At 35.7% G+C, this 21,482-nt stretch overlaps 1 protein-coding gene across 1 annotated transcript; it reads left to right on the forward strand.

Moving 5' to 3' along the window:
* The first annotated feature begins 17,091 nt into the window (after positions 1 to 17,091).
* On the forward strand, positions 17,092 to 17,667 carry LOC129954219 (putative nuclease HARBI1). The gene has a single exon (XM_056067979.1). The coding sequence runs from the start codon at positions 17,092 to 17,094 to the stop codon at positions 17,665 to 17,667; it is 576 nt and encodes a 191-aa protein (XP_055923954.1).
* Positions 17,668 to 21,482: the final 3,815 nt, after the last annotated feature.

Here is a 21,482-nt window from a genome sequence, read left to right on the forward strand (position 1 = left end):
GTCATAACTTATCGGCCCAAAAATAACTTAAAGGCCAAAAGCTTCTAATGAACAACAGCTTTTGTAGCTGATGGGCTTCTCAGCGAAAGCTTATGGGCTTCTCAGCGAAAGAAATCTTTGTAAAGTTTGTAAACTTACTTAGGTCCTCAGACCTGTTAGGTCCGTTGGGAACTTAGGCGAGGTAGGGCCTCTACTACGCCTCTACTACGCCTACGCGCCATAGTGTACGGTTTCCGGAGATGTGTTTCAGCTAACTTCAACTCTTTCTTAGTGACGATGATTCAGCCTCGACTGTCCTGCGCCATGTGCTTCTCGGTCGTCCAGCTCTTGTTCCTGCAATACTGTCCTTACCTTTTCGAAGCGAATGTCCAATCTATTGCCACTTACGTCTTCGTATTATAGATTCTATAGGTTCCTGACCTGTCCTTCTATGAACGACCTCATTTGATATACGGTTTGGCCAGAAAATCCTTCGGATGTTACGAAGACATCTATTCACAAAGGTTTGCAGCTTTCTTGTTATGGCTGAAGTAACCTTCCTGGTTCTGAACCCATAAAGAAGTACAGATTCGACATTTGTGCGAAACAGTCGTAGCTTTGTTCTAAAGCTGATAGAGTTATTCCTCCAACTTTTCTACAGCATACCGAACTCTGCTTTTGCTTTACCGATGCGGCAGATGACATTTTGATAGGAAACGATGCTTCCTTGGTATTAAAAGCTCTCCACTTTTCCCACCGTTTTCGAGAGAATATTTATTTGAGAGGATGGTCGGGTTCCGAGGCTGATCATTTTTGTTTTGCAGGAATTAATTTTCAGCCCCACAACTTCTGCTTATCTCTCTCGACCGTGCTTTAAATAGGATGTCAAAGTCCATTGGATCCAGCGCAGTACATCGCTTATCACCAACCAAAGCAATATTTGCGACAGAATACGGCCCTGCCTGGCTCCGCTTTGGATTTCAAAATCATCTGACAACCTACCATCGTACAGAACGGGACATTGGGATCCATCATATATTGTTTTCATAATAGCAATTACTTTTTCTGGGATGCCCAGCCTATCCTCCACAAAGCTAACCAGATATAATCCCTGTTAACGCTATCAAATGCCTTCTCGAAGTCGATGAACAGCAGGTGTATTGGTGATCGATATTCAACGCACTGATCAACTTACTTGTTGCCAAGATAGCAGTACCCTCAGCTTTTCTTTTCGTATTCGTGTTTGGAATCACAACCCTACTCTTCAGATGTGGACTTTCAACTACTATTTACGATAATCCCAATTAATTCTGAACTTAAAATCATTGGGAATATAAAATCGTGTAGAATTCAATTGGTCGAAGTCTCATCGCTGATTACTGTCGTAAAAGCCTTATTTGCATCAAGGAAATAGAACACCTCGAAATCTTAGCCTCTTGTTGAACAATCATGATGGTTAGGTTTTTTGAGAAAGTTGAAAAATGTGTCTTTCCTATGATCTGTTTACTATCTAAAAACCTTATAGAAGGTTGGTTATAACTTGGACACCTTTTACAGAAATAATTGCATCTACAGAATTGCTCATTAGTATACTCTAGAGTCAGCTTCGTTCGTATTATCTTGTAATAAATTGAATAAATAAGTTTACGCAATAGTCTGTTGAGAGCTAGGGCCTAATAACTTCCGACTCCCAACCATTCCTGAGTGCGACTAATATTGTCAGGAATGAAGGGGACCTACAGTGTAAAGCCGAATCCGAACGGCTAATTTAAGAAAGTACATGGCAAGAATTACTTTTGGAGAATTTGTCAATTCAACGCAAGAGGCAGTAGGCCTGAAAAAACTTTAGATGACACAGGCAGAGATCGGACCCAAGACCTTTGCCATGACTGTCTAACGAACTAACCATCATGCTACGGGTACTACTGTATTATCAAGTACAGAGATTTAGTCTTAAGTCTTACTGCGTGAATGTGGAATACTTTACCACGCTCTATTTTTGCAACTTCAGAAATTCAAAATTAAAATGCACCGACACTTTCTATCAAACTTTCTCGTCCTGGTAAGGGTCATTGTAGGGAAAAGCAAATAAGCAATAAACTCCATCGAATCTTTTAACAACTAAACCCCTTTAAAAATTCAAATTTAGTTCGATTTCTGTGCAAGAATGGTAGACTATTCGGATATGCGCCACACAGAAAACCACGGTTTACATTTGAACGCTGTTATATTTCATATATTAGGCATTGTTTGTCTTCTATAGTGGTCGGCATAACTATTTTGACAGATGTAAATCTCTCGCTCTTGTGATAATAATTTATAAAAGTTAAAGTTTGAAGAGAGCAAATCGATGACAAGTTAATAAGTATGTTATACTAGATCACGTGATGGTCAAACTCAGTCATTTGGATGGTGTTCTGCTACAAAGCTGCTCTTTTTGTATTTAAAGCGCTATTTTCTGACTAAACAAAACTATTTTGACGGATGTTCTTCTGTATGCTTGGTAAGTTAAAATAATTTTTTTTTACAAATTTAAAGCATATATCAAAAAGTTAAATTCATTAAGACTCCGATTTGTGCAAAAATGGTTAAAATGGCAGAACTAAGTATTGAGGTTAGAGCATCTATTGTTGCAAGATTCAATGACGGCGTGTCTATTAAACAAATATGCAGAGAACTGAATTTATTAAGACAAACAATACACTACCAAATAAATAAACATAAAAGAACGAATTCTGTACAAAATCATTTACCAGAAAACGAAAAACTACTCTAAAAGAAGACACGCACATTTTGAGAGAATTCACCAAAAATCCTGCATTAACCCCTTAAAGCTTCGAGCTTGAAGTAAAATCCCTCCAAAAAAGTTCCGTTAGTGAATGAACAATTTGCAGACGTCTCAAAGAATTTATACCGTAAGAAAGATACCATTTATAACTCCTAAGAACAAATTAAAAAGATTGAAATTCGCTAGGGAATATGTAAATAAGCCTCTTAGCTTCTGGAACAAAGTTTTATGGACTGATGAAAATTCCTTTGAGGTTCATGGATCACCTAAAAAGAAATCTGTTCGAATGCGGAAAGCAATGCATAAAAAGTTTCCTAAAGTCTTACAGACCATGTCCCATGGTGGTGGATCAGTAATGTTTTGGGGATGCATTTCTGCAAGCGGTCATGGGGACCTAGTCCCAATCGATGGCTCCATGAACCGAAGCAAATATTAAGATGTATTAAAAAGGAACGCATTTCCATCTGGCGATAGATTCATTAAAAACTATTTCATTTTTTAACAAGATAATGCCCCTTGCCACAAAAGCAAAATGATCTGAACTGGCCACCCCAAAGCCCTGTCTTTAATCTCATAGAAAATGTATGTGCTTATATAAAAGGAAAGAGGAATACATCATTAAGTCGCAGGAGGGATGAAACTATTTTTGAAAATTAAGATCCAATTCCTATTTCAGTTTTTCCAAAAAAAAAATCTTTGAAATATCAAAATAACAAGATATTCACTCTGGCAAAATAGTTATGCCGATCATGTACATGAAGCAACGCTTCATTTGCATTTCAGATGCACTTTGCTTAACTTAAAGATATGAAGCACATAGCGAAAGGTTCGCTACAGTTTACCTAGATATTATCCCATCTATTGTTCTGAAGAGGTAATATTCAACGCTAGCAAAAACCACTGCATAAGCTTTCAATCTGTCCTATGCAGGTCTCTTTCTAAGTGGATATTAAGTCTTCTCCCATTTTTAATATCATCCAATTACACTTATTTACGTCCCTCCTTTTCTAGGTCATAGAACGATGATTTATTTTCAGTTCCTAAATAACTCGAAGGCGTATTTAAATCTTTTGAATATAATTGAAAAAAAAGCTCTTAGAATGATAGGCGATTGTTCTCTTGCTGAACAACACAAGGTCTTATCTATACCTATCTTTGTTTTATCGATATTTTCACCAGTACTTCTAGAAATGCTTATCAGTTTATCCTTGAGCCCAATTTTAGACGTACTTTTAGTACAGGAATTTTTTCCTTAGCCGCACTACACGAATGTGTTCTTTTAAAAGTTTAATCATTATAAAAGTATTCACAACCCCTTAAATGTGCCCAGAAGATAACAAAAAATATCTAACCAAACAATATTGTTCTACATTAATTTACTTGAATTTTCAATTATACACTGTGGCGTATACGTATTTTTAGTGCTAATAAAAAAAAGTTTGTGTGTGATTTTTTAGCAATTGATTGGTGTGTTTCACCATAGTCTTAAATATAATTAAAAATATTTTTTTAAGTAATGGAGATATCGATAATTAATTTTCTAAAGCCTTTTCTTTAAAAAATAGTTAAAAAACATGAATTAGTTTTTTCATACTTCTCAGATGTATGTTTTCAAAACTCGGAAATGTACCACGAATAATGTAGATTTTAAATCATCGTTTACTTGTTTAATTTTTTGCTTATGTAAATGCAATTTATAAAAAGTACACATTACAAGAAGTGCAAAATAGGTGTAGGTACATAAAATATTTCACATTTCTTTTTTTTTCACCTTTTTCTTTGAACATTTCAATACTACATACATTCGTATTTTATATAAGCCAAGTTTTTATTAGTTTTTTTATTTGCTGTTTTTAATCAAAAAGAATTATTCTCTGTGGTTAATTATATGACTTTATATGAATATATTGTTCAATGTCGTGTTCTCCGTAGCGTACAAAAATAAATTGCAAAAATATTTTTCTTTTCAAATAGAGAAAGATTTTAATTTTTTGATAAAGTGTGTCTGCTTTTAATGAGAAATAAAAAAATACAAAATTGAATGACTATGAAACTATGGTGTTTTTTTAACTTGTATATGTGCTATCTTCTTTTATGCTTTCATGCAGTAGCTATACCAATGATAAAATATTATTTTTCTTAGACCTTACCTTGGTTGGAATATTTGTATGTACAGTATACATACTTTTCAGTTAAAATGAAGACACATAAGTCGGTTACTTTGTCCTTTACAATTTATTAATCTCACGTATACAATACATACATATGTTATTTTAGAATTTTATGTAAAGAAAACTTAAAAAAATACGATTTTTTTGAAAAAAAAAATACTTAAAAACACACCATAATTTTAGTGCTGTTTAATGAGTCAGAAAAATGTATGTTAAAAACATAAAACTTAACCTCATAAACCCATATTCAATCTTTCAAAATAAAAAAAAAATCTCATGTTAGTTTGTAAGCCACCGTAATTTTATAGTTTTAGTTAGGGTTAAATAAATAGTGTCGAGAGTCTAAATGGCTAAAGCAAGATTCTTAAAGGTACTTAAGATACAGTCTTTTGAATGTGTACAAATATATTAACTGAAATCATCTGCTTCATTTTATTTTTACTTGATTTTTCATTATAAATGTGTCTATGGCATTACAAACAAATTTAGTGTGAGATTATAGATCGCACGAACTTGCTTTTAATATTATTGATACTAAAGATTTGTTGAAAACTACTAAACGGGTTCCCAATAAGCGCTTTCATCTTAAATATCTATTTGTAACTACTAAAGCTGTCATCTTTTGACATTTGATAAGAAAAAATTACACTATTTTGAAAAAATAGAACAAAACACGGCTAAAAAAGTAATTTCATTTGATCCACTACAAAAAAAGGTGAACATTTTCCAAAACAAAAGCTCGTTTTGAAGAACGGCTGTTGGGTCACCCAAGGTGGAGCGTAGTTTTGACAAAATATACCGATATTTGATTTATGTCTTATTGCTCTACCCGCGATTTGAATCGTCTGTTCCCAAAAGTCCAATAAAAAAAGGCATTTTCGGCAACGTCTGCCGGGAAAATGCGGACACCTTAATGAATTTCATGTACATAATTTCGTTCAGGTAGACGACAGCTTCTGGTTAAGATCAATTTAAATTGGTTTCCCAAAAATGTAAAAACTTCAAAACAAGCGTTTTGGGCGGCCTCTGTAAGACAAATGCGACCACCTTCACTTCTGTCGAAATCAAGGAGTCGTAGACGTCAAGAATCCTTATTTCAATTTTCGAAAAAGTGCTGCGTGCTGGCAGATTATTATCGTTTTTCATTTATAGCTTATATAAACACTACCTTCATCTTTTATATTATAGGGCTTCCTTTCACGCCAAAAATTATACCTCAACTTTTAGAGTTCAAGGCGTTGAATCAACAAAAAGATCATTTGATCCGGATTTTCATACACAAATTATCTTTCGTAATGAGGTACATTTTCAGCTCGAATGGGATCGTTGCATTTTTGACCCAGAAAATATAAAAATTATTAAAAAGCGGTTCTATCCCCAACGTTGCATTTTTTGAAAGGGTAGAAGCTAACTTATTCAAAAGTCAGGGTAAAGCGACTGTCACGTTAAATGGATTGCCCACCGATTGGAATTGGAAGATATTACCGTGTATGAAGTCTATTTTCAACCTGGCAGATCAACACAAAAGCAACAAAAAATTTTCAGATTTCAAGACTATAGAAATGGAATTCGTGGAGTTATTGAAAACTTATACATATGCATCGGCAAATATGCGTCCTGTCGTGAACGGAGGCATCAGCACAGTTAAGTCGACGCTGCCACCACTTTCGATGGATCGTTTGAAGAGTGGCTGAACTTAAAGGATATGTTCACCAGCTGCGTCATCAATGATAAAATGCTGTCTGATACACAACGGTTACACTACCTTAACTGTAGTCTCTCTCCGTGGTAGTGTTACAATTGTCCTCAAGAACATTCGAGTTAGCGATAACTTTCAGACTGCATGGGACATCTTAAAAGGCCGCTATGACAATAAGCGCAAATTGATTAAGCAGTACCTTCACCACATTGTTAATCAGATACTTGATGGAATCACTGAAGCTGTTTGTGCTCTACAGCATCTAGGACGACCAACGAATCATTGGGACGACTGGCTGATTCTACATGTGACTGAAAAACTTGATTCTGTCACAATCAAAGATTGGGAAACGTCACTTGACAGTCTAAACTCCTTCGTCACTTACCTGCAGCTAGAAAAGTTTTTGGAAAACAGACTCAAGGCCTGGATGGTATGGCTGCATGCTTTAGACCAAAACAAAATGAGCCTAACTAACAAAAGGCAATTAAGACACAGGCAGTTCGAAGTCATCAAGCAAGTGTCAATCGATGCCCTAAGTGTTCTGGTAAGCATGTGCTAATTTTTTGTTCTGATTTCAGAAAAGAGACACCAGCACATAGAATGACATTTGTGACGAAGAAAAAAATTGTGCAAAAATTGCCTTAAGGCTAATCATGCCCAATAACAATGTCTGCCAGACTATACCTGCTAAGTATGTCACCAAAAACACCACACGATGCTGCACAATAGCATTTAGGCTCAAAAACCCCGCGTCAACATCAACACAAATCATCTGAGAACGAAACCCCACTTGTGACCCACCTCACCTTTCAAAATCAAGGTGTATGTGCCACTGGGCACAAACTTAAACTTCGAGCTCTTTTGGACATCGGGTCACAGGCTACGTTTATTAGTGAGTATGCGGTGCAACAACTTCACCTTCGGCGAGCCCGGCTTTTTATGCCGGTGATTTGGGTAGGAGGCAGAAGTGTTGAAAAGTCAACAGGTCTGGTTGACATCTCTGTGAGCTCTCTCACAGACCCAGACGTCAACATTAACTGCAGAGCATTAATTTTGCCACGTTTGGGTCCTCTTATGCCCAATCTTCGTCTTGACACTTAACAGTTTGGTGAATTTAAGGATTTGGAGCTGGCCGATCCAGACTTTTGCGAACCTGGATCTATAGACGTTATTCTGGGAACTGATGTTTATGTCTCTCTGTTATATGGTGAAATTTTGCAATCGTCTGGACGCTATGTCATCAAGTACCCATTTGAAAAATTCCATCGACCAAACAACTTTGGCAGACTGAAAAGAAGATGCCTACAAGCCTTTTCACCTTCAACTCTATCGCCTAGAGAAGGACCCCAAAAATGAAGACGATGTTTGATGAATTTATGTCTGAATATTTAGAACTTGGGCATATGTAACTTGTTCATGACGTCTTTTCCAATCGACTTGCTTCATTCCCCACCATTTCGTATACAAGGAGTAGAGTTCGACAACGAATTTGAGAATTGTCTTCAACGCATCCAGGAAGTATAAATCAGGTAAAACACTTAATGATTGTCTTTATGTAGGCCCCAAATTGCAGAGTGAATTGTCGGCTATTATCCTGAAATGGCATACTCATCGAATTGGATTTATGGCAGATATTGAGAAATGCTATAGACAAATACTGGTACAAAGAGACGATGCGGATATGCAGAGAATCATATGGAAAAATAAAGAAGGACGAGCAGCTGTCTAAAGATTCCTTACTGTCACTTATGGTTTAAACTGCTCAATTTCCTCAAGCTGCTAAAGTACTTCGTGAGTCATTTTATATGGATGACTGTCTACACGGTGCTGACTCTGTTGAGGCACCTCAACAATTAAAGCTAGAACTGCAGAACTTACTACAACGGGGAGGTTTCGTGCTCCGAAAATGGAATTAAAATTCTATTGAGGTTCTACAAGGAATAAGTGTGCACGATATGTTGACTGAACAGTGTTGCAATCTTAATTTGGATCGTGAAACCAAGGCACTTCGTATCTATTGGTTTTGTAAAACTAGTTACAAAGTGAATATCACAAAACTCTAAACACCAATCTCCAAACAGCTCCCTGATGTGGCCAAAATCTATGATCCAACTTGTCTCCAGCTCCTGTCGTGATTACAGGCAAAATTATGTCACAGCAACTTTGGCTTTCTGGTATAACTTGGGATGACTTCCAGAACCTCATCGAAAGAACTGGATCCAATTTCGAAAAGAGCTCCCATCGATAGAGAACATCAAGGTATCTAGGTGGATATTCTCGTCTGAAATGCAAATGCCTCAAGTTACCAACTACATGTGTTTTCCGAGGCGTCTACTTCTGCTTATGCTGCCGTCTCTTACCTGCTTATGGCAAAAACTAAAGTGCCACCTTTGAAGAAAATTACCGTTCTGTGCTTGGAACTTAACGGAGCACTTCTTGCTTCAAAGGTTGCGTCTAAAGTCCTCGACACCTTAAAGTTTCAATCCATAACCACCTATTGCTGGTCAGACTCGAAGACAACTCTGAGCTGCATTCGATCAAACCCAGGAAAACATAAGCAGTATGTGTCGAACCGAATCATCAAAATCCAAGAGCTGACAACTATCGATTGCTAGAGGTATGTGCCAACTAAAAGCAATCCAGCTGACATAGCCTCTCGTGGCGTCTACTCTTCTCAGCTTCATAGTTTTAGCAAAGATGAAGGAGAATGGCCAGAACAAAAATTTGTCGTCAGTGATGTACATACAGAGGATAAGATATGGGACTGTGTCTTCTGTACAAATACTCTGACATTAACACTTTAATTGGTGTGACATGCTGGTGCTATCGTTATATTGGCATGAAACTAAAACAAGTTAATTCGTCGTTGTTTCATATGCTGTCGTCATAAGCCACAACCTACAACACAAATTTTGGGAATTCTTCCAACACCTCGGTGCACAGCCGTTCCGTTTATGCATTCTGGACTAGACTATGCCGGGCCCTATACGATCCGTACAACAAAAGGTCGAGGTCATCGAAGTTACAAGGGATGCGTAGCTCTTTTTGTCTGTCTAAGCTCTAGAGCTATTCATCTAGATCTCGTTATTGACATGACAACCGAGACATTCCTTGCTGCCTTACGAAGATTCTTTTCTCAACGAGGGTACAACTCTAGCATTTATAGCGACTGTGCAACGACGTTTGCAAGTGCAAATGCAATTCTGAAACAAGACTTTGCGGCTTATCAAAAACAGTTGGAAGCAGGTGCACGATCCGTGTCTTGCCATGGTATATCTTGGCACTTTATTCTACCCGGCTCCCCGAACTTTGGAGGCATATGGGAGGCTGGAGTCAAAAGCATGAAACACCATCAATGGGGGAAGCAACGTTAAACTTCGAGGAGTTTTACTCAGTCAGTAAGCAAATTGAAGCTGTGCTGAACTGAAGGCCGATGTCAGCCCTCTCAGATGATCCTGGAGATTTTGCTGCCTTGACCCCTTTGCACTTTTTGGTGGGCGGTGCCATCACTGCCACCGGATTTGCTCGACATCAACACAGGTAGTTCCTAGTGAAAGATGAACGCGAAACGTCGACCCAATGGCTATTGGCCCGTGTTTTGGAAGTTCATACTGGAGAGGACGATCTAGTGCGTGTTGCGACCATCCGTACACAGTCATCAAAAATAAAACGAGCTATTTCAAAGCTGGCCGTGCTTCTTGTCGACAACGACTCTGCGGATGAGCAAGGTGGGCGGCCAGATGTTTCGTCGCAATAACTGGACGAGGTGGGCGGAATGTTGATAAGTATTCAGCTCTAAAAATAATAAGTGACCACCTTGCCAATCTGCATACTTGATCTGTCATTATATTCATTTTGTAAATTCATGTGTAAATAAAATGTGGTGCAATCCAGTTGGATTTTTTCTTTCTCTTTTTCTTTTTTTGGGACCCTTACAAAGTATTTTAACAGTTTCACCTAACCAAACATACATACATACACATACATGATAGATAAAGATATTCAAAATTAACACTTTGTAAATTTGTTATTAGCAGATCGATAAGCTTTGAAAGCGTCGTTAAGGATTGTTTGAAAATGAAACAAAGACAATAAATAATTTTCGTCTAGAGAAAAGTGAAACGATGAGAATTGGGGCATTCTCATCGTAGCCTTTCTAGAAGCAAGTCCTTGTGATTGGAATACGACCTAGACATTTTAATAGCCCTTTTAATTATACATAATTTATTATAAAAGTCCTTCTTGGCCCTTTCATACATAACAGGTAGTACTATTTTCGTGATTCCTAAGAGGCGGCACTTAGTGGCCTAGAGGTCTTTTTAATCAAAAGTGCAAGAAATTGTTATTTTAACTTAATCAAATTAAACTAAACATTAAGGGCATTGAAATAGAAAATTGAACTAAGCTGAATAACGGATTGAAAAGAAAGATTTATGTAACGTACATCTCACATACGACAAGCCAAATATTTTTTAAAACTTTTCTTTAATGGTCCACACAAAATTTTCTATTCCACTAACTATTTCGAAACTATTTGCCTTTACGAAACCATTACTTGGCCTGTAAGGAATGTCAAGAAATAAGTAGATATGTGTTTCTTTTTTCATAGAAAAAATTATAACTACTTACAGCATTAACATTTAGATTAAAATTCAAATAAAAATTCTTATTCCAACTTCTTCTTCATCTTCTTGTACGTCTACCTCCTGCAGCATAAATGGAAATGCATACAGCACAAGTAGATGCATCCTTTTTGCAGAGATGTTGTTGCTGTTTTTTTCTTTTTCTTATTTTGCATATAAACTCTCCTTTCGAATATAATACTTCCAATCCTTATAATTCTCAAGCTAACAACATTCAACTTGAATGAATAGACTTTATTTAGCACTGTTGAACTGGCAAAAACGCATTTGGTATATTTGAAATTCATTCTCCATAAACGAATAAATACATATACAGGTAGGTACACTATACACTCTGTAAAATGGTATTTTCGAATTAAGTTTTGAATTTTCTAGATTCTAGTGCTAGAGAAAAAGATAGAGATAAGGATAGAGAGGTGTAGGTACACCCTCGTCTATACCTACGTTTATTTAACTAACTATATCTTAGAATAGATTTCTTTTTATTTTCAATAAAGCATCAGACATTTTAAAAATGAAGTTGTTTATAATTGAATATAAAACTTAACTATATAGAGTTAGAAATGTACCTTTTTACAAAAAAAGTGAACACGTCAATATGAATTTTCAAGAAAAAGTGTTTAGAATTGTACATAAAGTGAATTGAATCCAGTGAAAAATATTTGAATAGATGTATTTCTGTAACAAAAATATTCTAGATATTGTAAAGTTTTAAAACATACGCATGTACATATGTATGCACAGCACATGTAGAATTTAATAAAAAATAAAAATTCTAAGTATACAAGTTAAGACATATGTATGGCTGAGTACGGTTTTGAAGTTGTATAAAATATTTAATTTTGAATAACTAAAGTTTTGTACCCCTTCTGATCTGGCTGTAATCTAAAAAGCCTATATTCGTCCGAAACTCATATCTGGGCAGGTGCTCCTATTACCCACTTGAGTCTCTTGGACAGAATTCAAAAGAGAGCCCTTAAACGAATAGGTGAACGTTGCCTAACTAAAACTTATTAACTTCCCATAGGAAGTTATTGTAATGGGTCCGATTTGTCAAATTGAAAATTTTGACATTTCTCGACGTTTCAAGGTCCCTAGAGTCGAAATAAAAGATTTTTAGAAAGATGTCTGTGCGTGCGTGTGTACGTACGTTTGTACGTCCGTACGTCCGTACGTCCGTACGTTCACGACGTTTTTTTCGTTGTCCATAGCTCAAGAACCAGAAGAGATATCGACTTCAAATAAATTTTGTTATACAGATAATAAGGCAGAAAGATGCAGAAAGGGCTCTCAAGAAAATTGCGTGGGTGGTTTTTTTACCATAGCAGTTTGAAAAAAAGGTGAAAATTTTGGTTAACCCTAAATATCTTACGAACCAAAAACGCTAGAGACTTGAATTAAATTTGATATAATAAATTGTAACGTGATACAAAACAGGTATATTTTTTGAAAAAAATCAATATAACGGTTTTTTTTATAAATCAAAAAAACTAAAAAAAAAAATTTGTAACCTCCAAAATTTTACGACTGAAATATGATTTCATCTCTAAAACAGTTTTGTGCAACGACGAATAATGTTTTTGACATCTGATAAAATTTTGAGAAAAATCTAATTGACAGTTTTTTTTACAAAAAATAAAAACCTAGAAAAAAATTTATAAAAGTTGGTAAAAATTGATTTTCAACTCAAATATCTTTTCAAAACTTTGAGATATTGGCTTTAATTTACTTTTATCTTTTAAAACATCTTGTTGTCAACATTCAGTTAAAGTTTGAAAAAAATCGATTTGACAGTTTTTGTACAAAAAATTAAAAACCGAAAAAAAAATTAACAAAAGTTCGTAAAAATTGATTTTCGACTCAAATATCTCTTCAAAAATTTTAAATATTGGCTTCAAACTAATTTTATCTTATAAGAAATATTGTTTTCAACATTTGGTAAAATTTTTAAAAAATTCGAATAGACAGTTTTTTTACAAAAAATAAAACTCTAAAAAATAACACTACCTACTAAAACTTGGTAAAAATTTACTTTCGGCGCAAATAGCTTTTTAAAAATTAAAAATATTGGCTTCAAACTCATTTTATTTCAGAGAAAATATTGTTTTCAATATTCAGTAATTTTTATATAAAAATCCAACAGTCCGTTTTTTTCATAAAAAATAAAATCTACAAAAAATAGTGCGCAAATTTGGTAAAAATACATATATACAAACTTTTAAGCAAGACAAATCGACAGACGGGATGGGAAGTTATCAGTGTGGGTCGCATCCCAGCCTCTTTTAAATTTTTTATTTATTTAATCAAATAATTTCCAAATAAAATTAAAAATTATTTTTTAATAAGGCCATAAGTGATGCTGTCTTATAGAACACTTAAATTTAATAACAGAGTAAGAAAAGTATTGCAGTTATTCCAATTAATTTTAAGTTCTATCTTTAGTTCCTGGAAATAGATTTGCCGAGTCATGTGCTAGAAATTTGGCGAATCAATAACAAGTGGAAATTTAGTTACATCTCTAGCTGCATCATCCGCCATTTCATTGCCTTTGATACCAGAATGCCCTGGTACCCATGCTAGTACTTTGTTTTCCGTCATTGTGCATCTTAATTTTTCCAGAGTAGGGCATCGGTTTGTCTCATTTTGTAGGTCCTTTAATATCCCAAGTTTATCTGTCATAATAATACTTCATCCCAGATAAGTTTTCGCAATTAAAATAGCTCTTTGAATTGCGGCTTGTTCAGCAATGTAGCTGCCTGCTTCACTAGGTAGTAGTCCTTGACAGACCGAGGAGGTTTGAAAATGCTGTTCCGACTTGACTACGGCAAAAGATGAGTTATCATCTTTGTGTGAACCATCTGTATAAAAGATGTGATCAGGGTTGACCTTTTCGATCATCTCTTGGTGAAGAGCTTGAAACATATCATCATTGTATCTATTTGAAGCAGATTTCGTTTCCAAGGGGTCGGAATATATTTTATTGAACCTTATTCCAACAAGGAATGTGTTTGAAATTTTATCAAGCTAAATACTTTTACAAGTGCAGACATCGAGTTTTTCCGTTTATTTGTTTCTGTGTTAGTAATTGTATTGGCAATATTATACAAGGGATGCTTTGTATTGGCGGGCCTTGCTTGATAAGTTAATAGCTCTTCTTTTGCCAAAGTTATGAAAAGAGTGATACCCAGTTTCCAGTCTAAGAGCCTCGATTCTTGTTAATTTTAGGGCTCCTGAGGCTGAACGAAAGCAATTGTTCATCGCGTTGTTGATGTCTTTGCAGTTTTTGATTGTTTTCCACATGTAGGTTGTAAGTCCATGTTGTAAAGTACCATCAACGAATGTTTTTGCTATTTTTAAGACTTTTTCAAGATAAGGTCCTTTTTTCTTGGAGCAAATCATTTTTAGGAGGTTATATCGTTTTTTTTAATTGAAGGATCACGTTTTATACCTGAATATTCCATTTTAAATTAGAACTAAATGTAATACCCAAATTTTGTAATTCTTTTGAAGCCGAGACTTAAGTATCGCGAATATTCAATGGCAATGGATTATGATTTCTTTTACTGCATAGGTGCCATAAATCTACTTTGGAAGGAGGATTACGGTGTCTTTTATTTTGGACCACGTGTGGATAGCCCTATCTGCATATTCTAAAATAGATTTCACCTGCATCGGGTAGCCGGATACTACTACATAAATATTATCAGCATAAACCCCAACAAAGTCAAGTTGGGTTGAAGCTGCGTGAGTTTAGTTAAAACCGAATCAACATAGTAGTACCCGTGGCATGATGGTTTGTGCGTTGGACTGTCATACAAGGGGTCTTGGGTTCAATCCCTGCCTGCGCCACCTTAATTAAAAAAAAAATTAATTTTCAAATCCTTCAAGAGTAATTCTTGTCATGAAAAAGTGCTTTCTCAAACTAGCCGTTCGGATTCGGCATAAAATTGTAGGTCCCTTCCATTTCTGACAACATTACTCGCTCACAGGAATGGTTGAGAGTTGTAAGTCACTAGGCCCTGGTTCACAACGGACTGTTGCGCCACCCCATTTGATTTTTTGAATCAACTATCAACATAGGTGTTGTAAATTGCTACCGAGAGAGGAGATCCTGGAGGTGTTCCATTTTCCAGTTTAAATAGTGTGGGTTTATAACCATCAACATTAACTCGGAAGGTTCCTGAAGTCACAAAACACGCAATAAGTTTGACTATCCGAAAGGGGACCCCTCAATGTGACATTTGTGTAAGGACGAGAATAATGGTGGCGCGATCAAAATCTTTTTGTAGATCCGATGACATAACTAGACTATGTTTGGTTTTAGAAAGATTTTCTGCGAGATTGTGCTCTAGCAAGTGAACAAGTGTATGTACTTCTGTTCTGTCTAAAAGCGTGCTGTCCTGAATGTGCCTTTTTTCTGCAAATATCCGTCTCGCGATAATTTTTTCAAAAAATTTAGAGAGAATGGAAAGCAGTGCAATAGGTCGGTAATACTCGTAATCGAAGCTGTGATGATTTTGGGAATTTTTAGGAATTGTCTTGAACGGCTCTTGGTTGGTGTTTCGGGGTGTAGGATGTGTCATTGTCAATGCTTTAGTGGTGTCTTCAAATAAGGTCCATATAGCTAGTTCATCTTTGAAACGTGCTGTGAATTTTGTAGTTAATTCTTGCTCATGAGAACGAATTACAATTGGAATATGTTCCCTGCTTTCTTAAGGAAGAACCTCCCAACGAAAAAGGGGTGCCAAATCCTAAGTTGCCATTGCTGTCAATTGCGTAAAAAGTATTTTTCGTACTGACTAACTGAAACTTTTGTATCTCTCTAGCACCGTCGTAAGTTTTGATGCCTGTCATTATTTGATCGCTCCTATCCTATAGCTAGTTGCATTCCTCCGTTCTTCTAGGAATGCTCATCAGTTTGCCCTTGAGCCCAATTTCGGACGTACTGTAAAGTATAGAAATTCTTTCTTTATTCGCACTACACGAATGTGGAAAGTGGGAATATTTCTCACTCATTGCAATGCGCAGAAATTTAAAACCAATGTGCATCAGTATCTCCTTTCTAATCCTATCCTCTCTTTCAAATTGCTCACAATGTGTTTAATCATTTTAAGGGTATTCATGTCCGCTTGGCGCGCATAATAATATTAAACAAAAACAACAATAAGTACAGATTTTTATCAAAACGATACATTTTATCAAGTTTGTAAAATATAAAGTGTTTCAAGTGTCTTTAAATCGTATGATAATTGGCCAGTTTATATTCATAATGTTTTTGAGAATTTTCTCAAGGTGATTGACAGACCGTGAAATTAACTACATAAATATAAACTAAATTCTCACCTAACATTCAAATTATCTTTCTATTTCTTTTTATCCTTTTTGATATTTAAATTCTTGAGAAATCAAATCATACAAATTTTGTTGTCAGATTTCTGAAAAGTAAAGAAGTAAGAATATGTAAGAGTATTTTTTTTTTTTGCTGAGAATACTGAAATCTCTGAGGTTACTTACAAACTTGCCAAAAATTGCCAAAAAAGTTATTATAAGTCATTGGGCGGTGTGAATAAAAACGAGTAGGACAAGTAAATACTTGAACATATCAAAATTACAAGTAAACGCCAAAATTGAAGTGAATAAAACAAGTATTTACTCTTACTCGCGAGTAAATACTTGAGAGGCTAGTAAAACCCGGAAAAATGCCAATTTTGGTGTGAATAAACGCAAGTAAATACTTCTGTAGCAAGTAAATACTCGTCTACTCGCAAGTCAACCCGACCCCAGACTTGCAGTCGTACTTGTACACGAAAGATGGCTGCATTTATGAACCTGCGTGGTGTGAAACGTTATAAAGACCGGCGTGATATAAGTCCCGATCTATCTAAGGGACTATTACGGTTTGAGAGCGAAAACGTAGATTTTCTCACTTCGCACTTTCTTGATGAAAACACTGATACAAGGGGTGGAGGATTAACTGCACGGAAAAAGATGGAAATTTTTCTGAGATACGTTAGTGATCCAGGATTCCAAAGTGGTGTTGCCAACGACATGGGGGTTGAAAGAAGTACCGTCAGCAGAACATTTTCAAGTTTATTGGATAAAATAGTGTCGAAGTCTGAAGATTGGATTAAATTTTCACGCACTATTGAAGATATGGATCAGGCCAAGGCAGATTGTGCTTCAAAATTTCGCATTCCGACTGTCATTGGTGCTATAGATTGCACTCACGTGCATATTATGAAACCTTCGGAATTCGGCGACGAGTATGTGAACAGAAAAGGAAAAACAACAATAAACATTCAGATGACTTGTGACGCTAATGAAAAAATTACAAGTGTGGACGCTAATGGCCAGGGAGTGTACATGATGGCAGGATTTGGCGAGTGAGTGGAATTCAGGACGTGGTGCGCCGATATGATGGTGATGTTTGTCTCCTTGGTAATAGCGGATAGCGGATAATTTGTTCAAGTAATAATAAACGCTGCAGCTCACCAGTTGTCAACTTTGACGTCTCTTCAGTTTCAGCTGAGAGTTTCAATTTCTTATCTTTTTTCAACTTCGTCGCATCGCTCTTACGTATGCAAGTCACTGGTGTGATGGGCTGGTTTGATGCTAACATGTCAACGGGGTCATCTTCGTCTTCCCTATTCTCATTCTCCTCATTGAGTTCAGATGTAGAACTTGCTCCCAATCCAACGCATGAAGCCCCAGGTATTTTGCAATAAACTGGGTCCTCGTTTGAATCGCAAATTTTTAGGAAATCTGCCTCCCATGACAACAATGTTATTGGTTTATTTCCAGTTGCGTTGACATCAGTTTTTTTCTTGACTGCGGTTTTCATATTGTTCAATAGCTTTTTTATCTGTCCAACACTAGTTTGCTTCCCAACATTTTTCGAAAATTGGTCGACTAAACATCCCCATGCCTTCTCTTTAGCAGATGCAACTTTAGGCAACATGGATTTCTTTAGCACAACACTAAATTCTTTCAATAACGCTACAAAAATAGCTCTATTGTCACAACCCGAAGTCACACTACTTTCATCCATAGCTGCAAGAGGATAAAAACAAACGGGAACGACAACTGACTTGTGAGTAATGACGGGGAGTCAAGGTCAGTTTAGGCGAAAACAGAACGTTAGGCGAAAACAGAACAAGTCACAACAGTAAATGATGCGTAGTCTGTGTGGCGCTACAAGTATTTACTTGCCTTTTTTGTGAATTCAGTTGTCTCGCGAGTAAATACTTGCTAGTAAACCCTCGGGTTGACGAGTACACGGTCACAAGTAAACTCGACGCTTTATTCACATCGGTTTACTTGGAGTTTAAATACTCGTTACACTTTACTTGTAAGTAAATACTCGTCATACTCGTTTTTATTCACACTGCCCATTGTCAGACGAATGTTTGATGCGTTAAAAGACAATATTTGAATGCGTTTGTGCTTATTATTCTTCTAATTGTAAGAGTTAGTTAATAGTCATCATAATAGAGTGGTATGGACAAAAAATGTAAGTTTAGATTGCATGCAGACAAATCTTGGCTGGATCAGTACAACAGTTCTTATCGAATTTGAAAAAGTTGATCGGTTGTGCAAATAATCAGGTTGACGAGACTGTATAATACTGTGGAGCTGAATAAGAGTTCTAAATTTTATAAGGTTATCAAAAGTCAGAAACGTTATTTGTTTAGAATAACATGAAATATGGTCGTAATATCTAATATTGAAGATGTATCTGGCAAAGTTGTTGTATATAACATTAAGTTTTCGCCTTACAAGCAACATCTTACTACTGACAGGAACAACCCTTTGGGATGTACACAGTAGACGCAAAAGCACTAAATAATTTTCCAACTGTAGAAGCTGCATGATGATTCCATGTTAAAGTATGGTTAAAAATAATACCTAAATTTCTAGCAGATGTTACAAATTCAATAGCTGAGCCACCCAGCAGAACCGGTGGAAAGCTTGACTTATCAAGAACGCATTTGTAAATACACAAAGTTTTAAATTTTCTTGGGTTGAGGGTGAAGTTATGCTTGGGAGCCCACTGTTGTATAACTACTAGATCCTTATTAACATGGTTAGTAGCATTTCTTATGCTATCTACAGGAGTGCCCAGGTATAATTGGAAGTCATCAGCAAACATATGAACTTTACAAGATTTAACCAGTCGAGGAAGCTCATTAACGTAAAGTGAAAAAATAGAGGTCCAAGAATAGAACTCTGAGAGACCCCTGCTGGCACTGTCAGAAATCAAGATGTGTGATTTCCTACAGCAACGCATTGTTGTCGATTAGATAAGTTTGAGTGCAGAAGTTTCACCGCAAAACGAGAGAATTTAAAATAATACTTAAGTTTTTGGAACAGCACAAAGTGATCGACTGTGTCGAACGCTTTTGAAAAATCTAGCAACGATAAGAATGTAGCACAACTCATGTCCATCGTTCTGCGTATATCATCAAAAACAACTAAAAGCGCCGTTTTACACGGATTGGTTTGTATCTAGCAGGCTATTCTATGTTAGGTGTAAACTACTTTTAAAACAGATGCACTTTTTAAAAGTAGTTTTACAAAGACTTTAGATAGGAGTGGTAGGATAGCAATTGGCCTATATTCTGGTTTAGTACAGTTTAAAGTCTTATTGATACGAAGTATCTTCGCATATTTCCATATTCTTGGATACTCAGAAGTAGTTAATTTAGAATTAAATAAATGAGTTATGTATTTTAGAATATGAGGAAATACAATTTTCAAGAACTTCGGATTGATCCCATATATGCCTAACACTCCTGATTTAATGAACAGCATTGCCTCGGCGATATCTTCGTCTTTGACACAAGTAAAATTAAAACTTTGTTCGTCAATTTCATTACTGGAAACATCATATGCAGATCCACGAGAGTCAATTGAATTATTTTTTTTTGGGAACAGATAAAGACACAAACTGGGCATTAAGTTGGTTGCAATCTATGTTACCATTAGGCTCAGGAATTCATTTACCATTGCCCAATTTACGAACGATTTTCCAAAGGTTTTTTCCTAGATTGGTTATCTGGTTTCAATAAATGTTCATAGTTCAAATTTCGAAAAAACTAAAGATATCATGAAAAACCGCTAGTTTCGTTTTTAATCAAATCTATTATAAAATCATTTAACCATGGCAAAGAATTACTTTTAACCACCTTATATATGATGGATATGTGACGATCATAAAGGTTGTTTAGATTTTCTTGCAAAAACTCTTCCCGTTATTGCACAGATTGCATTTGATAGATATATTCCCATTGTGTGCTTTGTACATCATAACTTTAAGTATGGTAATCTATGGCCTATAACTTATGACTGCGTTTTTAGCGTCCAATTGAATATCATAGGTTAAGAATATCATATCATGACATGAGAAACCCGGGGCAGTTAGTTCGTTATAGAAAACAGTTTTCTTGATATCACAGTTTATATTTATGTAAGGAAAGTAAAGAATTTTGCATTTTTATTGTCAGAATGCTAAATGATTTAGTAACATTGTAAGAAATTGTTTATATTTAAATCAAGAATTAATATTAGTTATGACAATAAGAATTGTACCATTAAAATATTAAATCGAGATTTAAATTTTGTTATCATAAAGCACTTTCAAATCTTTTAATTTGGAAGATATGAACAACAGGAATAAGTAAGTTTGACATTAAGTGTTTGAATTCTTTCTTTTTCAGTATATGTATGTATTCAACATAAGAATAACGCTTATAAAACCGTTGAAATTCTTTATTTACGAGTATTTAAACAAGCAGAAATGTCTTCATAAGACTCTTGAGACCATTTTTATTTAATTTCAAACAAAAATTACTGTTTAAAGCGGCTTTCATGACAAAGGTCTCTTCAACCTGCTTGCTTTTAAATACGAAGCTGAAACGGACTAATAACAATTTTAGGGGTTATATAGGTGATGTAAGGCAATGATTTTCTTCGAACAGCAGTGTCGATAATGAGAATAAACGCCAACGTAGAGGTGAACGAAAAATTGCGGCAACTACAGAGGCATCAGTCTCCCTAACATTGCATATAAGATACTCTCTGCCGTATTATGGGAACTTCTGAAACCGTTCGTCAACAACCTGATCAGTTCTTATCAGTGTGGCTTCAGACCAGGAAAGTCCACTATCGACCAAATATTCACATCACGGCAGATCTTGGAAAGA

The sequence above is a fragment of the Eupeodes corollae genome, chromosome 1 (genome assembly GCF_945859685.1).
Source record: "Eupeodes corollae chromosome 1, idEupCoro1.1, whole genome shotgun sequence".
NCBI lineage: Eukaryota > Metazoa > Arthropoda > Insecta > Diptera > Syrphidae > Eupeodes > Eupeodes corollae.